Source organism: Cyprinodon tularosa, unplaced genomic scaffold (assembly GCF_016077235.1).
Source record: "Cyprinodon tularosa strain WSP-4 unplaced genomic scaffold, ASM1607723v1 ctg118, whole genome shotgun sequence".
Lineage (NCBI taxonomy): Eukaryota > Metazoa > Chordata > Actinopteri > Cyprinodontiformes > Cyprinodontidae > Cyprinodon > Cyprinodon tularosa.
In genome coordinates, this window is record NW_024037981.1 from 863,996 (window position 1) to 875,356 (window position 11,361).

At 39.1% G+C, this 11,361-nt stretch overlaps 1 protein-coding gene across 1 annotated transcript; it reads left to right on the top strand.

Annotated features, from left to right (window-relative positions):
- The first annotated feature begins 484 nt into the window (after positions 1-484).
- On the top strand, positions 485-8,738 carry mmd2a (monocyte to macrophage differentiation-associated 2a). Its single transcript, XM_038267356.1, has 7 exons — positions 485-864; positions 4,476-4,557; positions 5,101-5,261; positions 5,698-5,772; positions 7,153-7,254; positions 7,389-7,458; positions 8,144-8,738. Exons 1-7 carry the CDS (start codon positions 836-838, stop codon positions 8,342-8,344), a joined length of 720 nt encoding a protein of 239 aa, XP_038123284.1. The 5' UTR covers positions 485-835; the 3' UTR covers positions 8,345-8,738.
- Positions 8,739-11,361: the final 2,623 nt, after the last annotated feature.

Here is an 11,361-nt window from a genome sequence, read left to right on the forward strand (position 1 = left end):
AATTCTGACTTAATTCTGACAGCTTACTAACATGTTAGCATCAAGCCGTAGCCATGTTTGTTTTAGAGACTAGCTCTCTTGTTTTAATCACCTTCTGCTCCTCCATTAATGAGGGGACCCCTCGGGCATGTCAGAATTCTGACTTTTTTCCCATATTAAATTAAAATAAAATCAATTAACTTTTTTTGTCCAGTGGCCCTAATCCTCTTCCGCAGATGTAAATCAGAGCAAATAACAAGAAAAAATAATAAAAATCTTAATTTTTTTTCATGTTTACTGACTTACATTTACAAATCCAGACACCTGCAGATAGTTTATTTTTTATTGACAGTTAGTCCACTGTCTGGTTAGTGTCTAGAGACAGTTGCCAGGAGGATGTTCTGCGTTTTATTCCAAATGCCACTAATGTGCAGCGAGGAGGAGCTGTTATTGCTGCTGCTGCGTTATCATCAGGAGAGGAGGAAGAGGAGGGGAGGGCTTACAAGCCCAGCTCCGTGGAACATCCTGCAAACAAGTCGGGGAGTCGAAACCAAACTCCGCTCAGTTTGCCCCTCGCAGCGACGCGCAGCACTTCGCTCCCTCCGTCCGCGCTCCTGTCGGGATGCCTCTCCGTTTGGAGGAAGTCTGTGCGCTCCAGCTCTAGCTGCCCCATCCTGCCACTTAATGCTGGACTTATGACTGAGCACCGCTTTATTAATATCATCTCCGGACGCACGGCGGTGGGACATCCGGCATGGGGCGCCCGTAAGAGGAGGAGGAGGAGACCACGGTCCGCTCTGGTTTGGTGAAGAGCGCGCGAGCGCACCGACGCACGCGCCCTCGTAGCCAGCGCGACATGGACTTCAAGAAGACAAAATTTGGAAGGTAATCATGTTTCTCCGAAGAAACCAAAACATGTAATGTTTGAGCAACAGATGTTGTGCATTCTGGCGCGTGGACAGACAGAGGGATGTTATAGATTAGTGAGCGCGTGCACGCGAAGGAGCAATCAGTTCAAATTTCAATCTTTCTTTTGGCAAAAAGAGAGAGAGGAAAAAAAACCTTTGCAATGTTGAACTTTTAAAAACGTTATCACAAAGCAATACATTTATCCCCGGATTTCAGTGATAAAACCAACACTAAATAGTGTGTACTGTTTAGTGGAAGCAAGAGTTTTATATATTTTTTCTAAAACAAAATGTAATTTGACTTTCAGCCTCCCAAAGACAATACTTTGTTTAACCAACTTTGGAAGTCAAGATTAAGATCCCTCTAATTTAATTACAAATATGAACATCAATATTCCAAGTTTTAGGCGTGCACTTTGATTTAGCAGTTTCCTTCTGGCTGTATGTCTGTAGCCTCTAACTGTTTTGTTTAGTCCCTGTTGAGGCAAAGATTCCCTCAGCATAATGCTGCCACCACCTGTGCTCAGGTTAATGTCCAATTAGTTTTATCTGTGCTTCCCTTATTAATGCTCTCCTTGCTTGGCCTGCCAATGTATATTCTAGTCAGTTAGCAGTTGGATCCATACTGTTTCTATTCAGGGTTGGTGGACTGATAAGGTTCTATTATAGGTTCTATCATTGAAGAACCATACTTGGAACTTTTGTACAACTTTATTCCAGAAATGTCTGCAGTGTTCCTTTTTTGATGTTTGTTTCACCTCTAAATTAAAAACGGCTCTCAAGCTGATTTACTGTTTAGGTTCTCCTAAAGGTGAGGGGCTGCACAGATTTTTTTTAGGGGTATAACATGAAGGATGACAGAAAACAAAAAGATAATGGTCTATTTTTTTGTTTTTGGTTTAGGACACACAAGTCTTGTTGGTTGCTTATCTATTTCTTAGTCGAACCCCTGATTTGGGTCAAAGTTTGCTGCTGTAGAGTTTGCTGTACCCGTTTAAAGCGTACCAAGTCCAGTCCTCTTCCAGGAAGGGCCCTATGTGTGGCCGTTTCTTGTTGTTGGAGTGGGATCTGGCTAAAATCGTGAGAACCAGAGTTGAACTCCCAGAGGAGATTAACTTGATCTTTGCAGTGAAAGGAATAGCCTTGGAGTTACACACAGATTCCTAAGGCGCACGCTGGGCTCCAGAGGCTCTGATCCTTACATTATTACGTACAGCTGATCCTATTCATACGGGCTATGTGGTGCAATCCCAATTCCCCCCCCCTTCATGAGGTGAAAGCTGGGCATCGTGTACACAGACACGTGGGAACATTTAGCCAGCATGTGATGCCCCTTCTGTGCAGAAAAGAAGAAGCAAGCGTTATGTGGAAAGAGCGAGTCTGAATAAAGACAGACAACGCTGCCATCCTCTCCGATCAGAACAGTTTTTTCAGTTGATTACACACCCTCGCTCTCAGAGGGCTGTCATAAGTGATTAGAGGACAGCAGAGTGCCACATAAAATCCCACAACACAGCAACAGTGCCGAGGAAAACACTGCTCTCTTGTTGTGTGCGCTTGGCGCGGCCTGAAGAGATGGAGGACAAACGGGGAAGAAGTGGCAGCCACTCAAACGTCGGCTGTTATCTCACTAATTGTTTCTTTTTTTTAAATTGAAGCCCGACAATAAAAGCTTTGAGTTTATACCATGGTTTTAGTATTGGAGTCATGCTGGGTCTTAATGTGATGTTATTAGGAAAGGAAGTCCAGTGAGGCTTTTAAAAAAAGTCTAACAGCAGGATAAGCTGCTTCAACAGTGTTGAAAACAGACATGGGAGGACACAGGAAATGAAAATAAGGGTGTAAAGTTGACTCCTTACCCTGCTAACTGGACCCATAACAGAAACACACAAACAGATGTTATTGTGGTGGAGAGTGTTGAAGGACAGATGAGGTTTACTTATTTATGTATAAACCTCTGATCTTAACAGTCTTGTCTTTGAATATATCCTTGTAGGCCTGGCAAAAAAATGTATTAAATTGATTCACAAAAGCATCACATAAACATCTACAGGACGACTGGTTTTTCCTGACATCTTAATAATATAATATGACAGGATGGCTACATGTATGTGCAATAATTTGTTAAATGTTTTTTTCCTAAAAATGTACCTGTGTTTCAAAGATTTACTCTGTTTAAATTTTAATTGTTTTGGATCTGTTTCAATGAGAGAATCAACTAGTGAACCTCACGAAATATAAGTAAATATATATTAAAAACGCTCCTTTTACACCAAAAGTATAATCTTTTTCTAGAAAATCGACTCCCAGTATAAGGGGGAAAAATTAATAACACCTTATGTTTTAATTCAAAACTTAATGTTTTATTTTCCAGAACTTATCTTAACCATAAAAAAATTCTGGTCCATCACGAGAAAAGGAACCACTGAGCATGACACTGCCACCACCATGCGGTTATCCTGCTCTTTTAGTAATGTGCAGCCCTTTTTTTTCCTTGCCTGACAATCAAATCTCAGGGATTTACAATTAATAATTTGGGTTTGAATCCATCACACAATTTTAGGACAGAATTATGGAGCATTTGGATATTTGCAACCCTTGAAACACAATCTTAAAACACTATTTTAGGAAACAGCAGGATAATTGAAACACAATTATGCTGCTTCCTCAGTGTTGCTGGCAGCTTCCATTGCTGCCTCTTAGTTTCCTATTTTTTCCCAGTTATCTGTAAGTACCTTCAGTGTGACAGCGTATAAAAACCTCCTTCTAACTAATATCTTTACACAGGCAGATCCCTTTGATTCTTTTCTAACCTCTTTGCAAACTGTGGTTTAGCCACAAATGAGCTAACTTCTGGTAAATCCTACTTAGACGGCTGAACTTTATTTACAATGAACTGGATTCAATATAACAGACAGCAGGTGTAAGAAAAAAACACTCCAAAGTTTCCAGAACAAGACATTAGAACACAGGTTTGCACAAGAGTTCATTTTCACATTAATATTGGCCAGGATAGTTGGGAAAACACTTGGATGTGGACACTTTTGTTTGTCCCTGATTGTATGTAAGCGCCTCTGATGTGATTCTAATTTTTCAGCAGTAAATCCCTCCATCCCTCCAGCTTACAGGGGGGAGGGTGGGGAGGAAGCACATCTGGAGATGTTATGAAACCAGATTTTTTCTTTCACTCTCGCAGTCAAACGCAGCGCTACGTGAGCGGCTGCCTCCAAACTCAGGGCCACAGGTGCGTCCATGCTGGTTTCGGCCTGTGCTGTTTGATGGCGTATGTAGGCCATGTGCTCATTATCACGCGCGCAGACCTCTTATTGCTGCTCGGTTTAATGGTTCAGCCAGAGAAAGTACTTAGGAGGAGGTGAAGCAGAAGGAAAACACAAGGGGAAGGTTGTTTAAGCATCAGCTACACGAAAACTCCATCATTAACAAATCCGACACGATTCTTTAATTTTAGATTTCAGACAATGTGATGCGGATTATAGAACTGCACACCCTCCAGGAATGACCTCCTTGATAATTTTTTCAGAACCACTAAAGATCAACACTCTCTTTTCCCTCTGATGTTCTGTTCAGGTACATGAACTGCAGGGTTCCGGCCAATAAGAGATACCAGCCCACTGAGTACGAACATGCAGCCAACTGCGCTACACACGCGGTAAGACAACCACCATGTGTGGGATGATGTAGAGACCTTAGTAAATGATGCATTACGGAGAACGCTGTATTTTCTCTTCTGGCTGTGTGGCAGAAGGCCATAATCTGAGAATTGTATTTAATCTGCTGTAATCCCTGCAGCCTCACAGAGTCTGAATTAAATAGACAAATGCAGGCGAAGGAAGAAACACAGGAAAATATGACTATTAATGCTTAGACATGTTTGGGCCGTATAGATTGTAACTGCGGCGTGTTCCCTCCTGCTCCACCAGCTTTTTAACGCCTACACATTAATTTAAACAGAGCAGCTCATTGGACACCAGATCCTGACATGATCCCTAGTCTGTTTCCTTTCAGCCTTCATTCAGTCCAAACTGTTTATCCATGAATCAAGTAGCGGCATGTCTGCTTTACTTTACTTTAATCTTTTAATAATCATTTCCTTTTATATTCCTGTTCAGAAACTAAAAAAGAAACAAACAAAGGATAAAGCTCCCTGAGTTTAAATTTGAATAATAATTTCTGACATTTTGGACTCTTATAGTTTTGGATTCTTCCCAGCATGGTTGGTGGCTCTGTGCTCTACTTCCTCTCTGTGGATAAATGGCACAGAGTCGCTGCCTTGCTCTATGGCAGTGGTCTGACTGGCCTCTTCCTCACCTCGACGCTCTTCCACACAGCTGCCTGGAAAATCAGCCATCTCCGGTGGGTGCTTGCCTCTCTTTGCATCTCAGTGGCTCCTGCAGTTTTAAACGTCACCTTAGACTTTTTAGGAAAAACATAAGATGGAAGTCTGCTGTTAAAAAGTTCAGTGGAAGACTGCTGATGAGTCAAAACCAAAGACTTTCCCTATTAGAATAAGAAATGAAAGTTTTTTACATAGTCGAAAATATCTAATTATCTAATTTATAACAGCTACATGATCTAGTGACTCCTTATAAAGAATAATGTTAATATTGTAATATTGTTCTTTTTACATATTTAGCGTTGAGCTATTCCCCCACATAAAAAACACAAAAATATTTATAATTTATATATTTTTCAGTTTAATGTTGTTTTTATTTACCTGTAGTTACTATTATAGTAGTTTCTTTTAGATATATTATGGTACTGAATGTGAAATGTTTGCATCGTTTTATAGGAGGCTGGAGGAACGTTTCCACATGTGTGACAGAATGGCCATCTACTTCTTCATTGCTGCCTCCTATTCTCCTTGGTAGGTCATGTGGCTTTACTGTAAACAGAGATCACATCGTTAATCCGGTTTGTTGTTTTTTTTCTGCTACACAACTGCCTTAGGACTTGTAAATAGCAAATGTATCATTGTGACTCACTTCTATATAATTGAAATAAAGCACAAATCCACATTATTTCACTTCCAATTCCTGATCCCAGAATTTGGGTATCTTCCGATACGGAGAGTTTATTTGCTTTTATGTTGTTCTCATCATATTGCTGATTTTTAAAAAAGATTTTTAACCGAACTCTATTTTAATTACTTCCGATTTTATTTTTTATTCTACTTCAGTCTTTTTTACCCTCTCAATTTTTGATATTAGTTAAGTGAATTATAAAAAACATATTCTTTCCATGATCTAAAGGTGCTTTTACACTGAATGCGAATTTTGCAGCTTGAGTGAATCTCTATGTAGGCAGCAGCCCTGCAAGAGCCAGCAATGCTAAGTTCGCAATTCTAGTGAAGCGAATAGTCCTTTTTTGGCGGATTCAACCAAGCTAGATCGATGCCGTGAAATTGACAGGAATTGAAAAATGTCACCTCTAAGACAGATTAAATGTGGGATTCCTCATGGCTCCATTCTCAGGCTCCTTTCTATTAAAAAGCAATTTAACTCTAAATCACAATGTTTTGTTTTTTTGCATGTAAATTTGAAACTTTATCTCACAGGTGGCATCTTTATGTCATTGTAAAAAATGTTTGTGTAAAATTGTTTCAATATACAATAATTGTCATAGTGCCATCTTGGTGCTGCTCTCTATGGGTTGGGTACTGCGGCTGACTTTTCTTATTGGTTAAAAAAACGGTAGAGATCGGTTCATTAATATGTCAAAGCGCTGGTCATAATAGTACAGCTGCTTGTACAACAAGAAGGATGGAAAGAGAAACACTGTTCTATGTGGGATTCAGACTTTAGAGTACAAATTGAACATCCCAATCATCTCACTCTGAAACACGCCACTGTGCAAATACGAACACTGCAACAATGAACGATAGAATTTTCTAAGGTGAGTATTTTACCAATAAGTCAAGATACCGTTTTAGTTTAGGTGATTAGATCATTTAGTCATATTAACTTTAGTTACTTTGCCTCATCCTGACCACGCCCCCTCTGCTCGTCCCCACACCTGGCTGTTTCTGTCAGGGTTTCTTGATGCTATCCACTTCAGTGGCTTTTTTCAAAATTCGGGGTGTTTTTACTTTTGCATCAGGTATTGAGATGCTCCTCCTGACTCCAACTATGGAGTATTACACCATCTCTTAACACATGAATACTAAGACACCACAGTCGGATAATGTTGCTGTGACTATGGGGCAGAATTGAAAGATCTCATCCAGTCTAATGGTTGACGTCCTCAGGTTGATGCTGAGGGAGCTGGGACCATGGACGTACCATATGCGCTGGCTGATCTGGGTCATGGCGTGTGTAGGGTCCGTGTACGTCTTTTTTTTCCATGAGCGGTAAGACTCTTGTGAATTGTTTTTTTTTTCATGCTTTGTATAAATATATTGACTGAAACCCGACACCAGCCCTCATGTGTTCAGATGAAACAGTGAACTGCTGAAAGAGGTTTTTTGTTTGTTTTATTCTGCAGGTACAAACTGGTAGAGCTGCTGGGCTATGTGACAATGGGCGCTGTTCCTGCTTTGGTCATATTGTCCATGGTGAGCTTAAGAAAAAAAAAGTTTAACTAAAGTCAAGCTAAGAACTCTTTGTTCCATCCTATTTTCTCAAATTTAACAGAACAAAATGTTCTTTATTAAATGTCTTCCTTGGTTAAACCTCACTAGAAGGTCCTGAAAGTTAAATCTACTCTCCTAAAATCTCCTACTGGCATCTCATAGCTTTGAGTTTAAAGGCCCTTAGCTGAACAGCTAAATCTTCAAGTCCGGTCGTGTTATTTTCAGAAAAAGATTAAAAGAATTTGCCAAAGCGGCTTTTAGGTTTATTTCAAACGTCACTGAAACAGGAGTGAGGAGTGTAACAGATACTACTGGGAATGTTTTTTATTCCTTTCTGCAGATTAGTTCCCTTTTCATGCATCAGGAAAGAATCTGTCTATCCGGAATAAAATTATAAAACAGGATTTTATACCTATGCTGCTTCGCTCGTAAACAAAAACTCTAAAAACCTGAGATGCATTTCAGAAGAGAAAGTATTTCATTTTAATGAAACATATTCATAAAGCCCATTTTATTATTCAATACATCAAGTTTCTATATTTCCGTCTCATTTTTCCCTTTACTGTTATTCATTTTGAGTAGATCTTTTTCACTTGTTCTTTTTTCTTTTCTGCTATGATTTTTTTTGTGTATCAACACATCTTACATGTCATCCTCTCTGTCTCAGGTGGAGCGTGCAGGCGTGTGTGAGCTCGCTCTGGGAGGGGTCTTCTATTCAATGGGCGTGGTCTTCTTTAAGAGCGATGGACTCGTTCCTTTCGCCCACGCCATCTGGCATCTTTTTGTCGCAGTCGGAGCGGGCATTCATTATTACGCCATCTGGAGGTACCTGTATCTTGTAGAACCACAGCTGCAGACGTCCAGGTGACGGACCCACCCTCCCCAGATGGACACTGAATTCTGAAAGCTGCTGATTCAAAAGGCGTAGCAGGATACTAAAAGTTGCACTTAAACTGAACCAAGTGGTTTGCCTTCATGAAATGAAGGCTGGTTATGGGGAGACCCATGCTGGATTGGAGCTGATGGTCATACTGTTAGAGACCAAACACCCGATCAAAGCCAGTAAACTAAGATGTACAACATCTAGCTTCAATGGGAATGTTGTTATAATCCTGCTGTTAAACACTAAATTTTATTATTTTGTCCATCTTGAAGACTGATGATGTCCAAATGGGTCCAAACAGTAAACGTTTGAGCCACTTTAGTTTTTTTTTTTTTTTTTTCTTTTGAAGCATTTAGATTCTGCTGTAGAAACAAACTAACAAAAAAAAAAAAAAAAAACAGCAGACCGTAACCACAGTCTGCTGCAGGGTTTTTATTTAACAAACATGCTAAGATTTAGCATGGAGATATTTTCAGCCCAAAAAACTTTAAGTCTAGGGTGACATTAGTGTTCATACCCCTTACACTGATCATACTTTGTCACATTATAATCAAACTTTAATGAGTTTTACTGCGATTTTATGTGATAACCAAACACACTTGTGAGTGAAAGAAAACTGGTATTAATCTGCTTTTACTCTGACATCATAAAATAACACCTAGGGTATTTAGTTGCCTTCAAAAATCACATATTTAGTAGTAGAGTCCACCTGCGTAGTTTATCCTTTGATTGATGGAAAGGCCACCCACTTGCTAAAGCATGGGGGTGGCAGCATACTGCTGTAGGGGTGGTTTTCTTTAGAAGGCACTGCTGGTCAGAGTCAATGTGAAGATCACTGGAGGTGAATATAAACAGTATAGGAGGACAACCTGTTAGGGGCTGCAAAGGTTTTGGGTTGGAGGTTCACCTTCCAGTAGTTTGACGGCGTAAACATACAATTAGAGCTGCAATGGAAACAGTTTTAACGTCAGAGCAAGCAAATGAGATGGAACGGCTCGGTCAAAGTCCAAATATAGATCCTCAATGAGCTGCAGCTGTTTTGGAAAGGACACATTTCAGTTTTAATACATTTTAATCTGGTAAAAAGATTTAAACTGTCAAAGCAGCGAAATAAGGCTTAAAGATAAATACTTTAGACATTTTGATTTGGTTTTAATTTTGATTTAGTCTAGACTTTGATTTTCAATTCTATTTCAGTTACAATACATTTTTCGTATTTGTTAGCTAGTTTAGTTTGTATTAGTTTCAGTTATAGCTTCAGTCTTTAATGTAATTCAACTTACATTAAAGACTAAAGATGAAATAATAGAAATAAAATCTCAGATATAGATGGACTGCTGCAGCATCATAACTAACCTGACTGCGGTACCTGCCATAGGCTTGGGTAATGCGGTACAGCAAAACAACTGGAAACCAGACTTCATCTTTCTGCGTTTTAAGGACACAATTGAAAACAAACCGATTTTAATTAGTTTCTTGAACTCTTATTAATTTTGTTTTTGTTGGTGTAACATCTAGTTTTAATTTTTTTTTTTGCATTTAATTCTAGTTTTCATTAATGGATTATTTTTAGGTAACAATTATAGCCTGGCTCTGAGAGTTTTGACTCTCATGCCACACTTTTCAGATTCAAACATTATTTTCCTTTCTTTTCACGTTTATTTCTCTTAAAATCCAATAAAAAAAATACATTCAAGTTAGGGTTTTGACAATAGATGCAACATTACAAGTTTGGAGGTTCAATGAACTATTAATGGACGGGAATAAGAAAAACAAGTGTTCATGACCAGCATTGCTGCAGTTTAAGATGAGGAAATCCACCCACAACAACCTCTAAAGCTAAACAAAGATCCCTGCCAGCTGCATGGTGATTGGCTGCTGCTGAAAACATCAGGAGGCATCTGGTTTAAAGGTTAAAGGTTAGGTTAAACAAATGAATATACAGCCCTGTGGAGAGATTTCATCTCCCCCAATCTTCCAGGTTTAAAGTGGTCCTCAATCAGAGTTTATAAAGTTTTTTGGTACTTTTATCGCTTTGTTCACCAATTGCTGTTGTTCATTTCAAATGCAGGATCATGAGATAATATTGTGCCATATGAAGGACAAAATGCGTCAAACATGAAAGACCAAAACCGGGTCAATAAGCTTCATCTTCTTTTATGTTTTCATGACCTTTTTACCCACTTTTTGACTAACAGTGGACTAACAGTTCCTTGGGAATCGCCATGTCTGTGCTGAAATACTACTACTAATAATACTACTTTACTTTCACTCAGATGTGTCTGGCTACTTGTTAGATTCAACCAAAGGAACAGGAACCATCAGGCTGCTGGAAACAAAGTGCCTAATTATGTATGTTTTTTCACTCGGCACTAATTCATCCATTAGCAGCCTTTTTTAAATCCATTTCCTGAATTATTTACAAGTTTAGTCGTAGATTAGTTGGGGAGGGAGATATGATCAGTCGCTGGGGTGAAAATGAAAAGAAATGTCAAACTTTTTTCAATACTGAAGCTTTCCAGGAAATGTTTCTACTACTAGAAATGTTTCTACTTGGAGTGCCAAAACTTACCACACCTTTTTTTTCCAAAGGTGCTAAAAGTCACTTTTAATTTATTGACTTTATTGCATGATGAGATTTTAACAGGGACATTCTGTGAAGGATTTTCTCTGTATTTCACTAGAAGGTGGATTTGAGAACAAGGCCATGAAGAGAGACGTAAAGCCTGCGGTCCAAGGACCAAAAGCTGAGCTCCTGGTCATAAAGTTACTGATTTTTATTTTATTGTAAAGACCTCACAAATGTATTTGAAAAGGATTTAGGGTACTGACATGAACAGGTAACTAACCTCCCAACTGTTATTTAACTAAAGGGGAGGTCATCCGTTTTACAGGAAAGATAAATACAGACTGCAGTGTGAATTTAGATGATGTTTTCATGGTTTTTGGGCTGTAAAGTGAGAAAAAATTGCAAACTCTCCTTCTAAATTTAATGGAAAGTA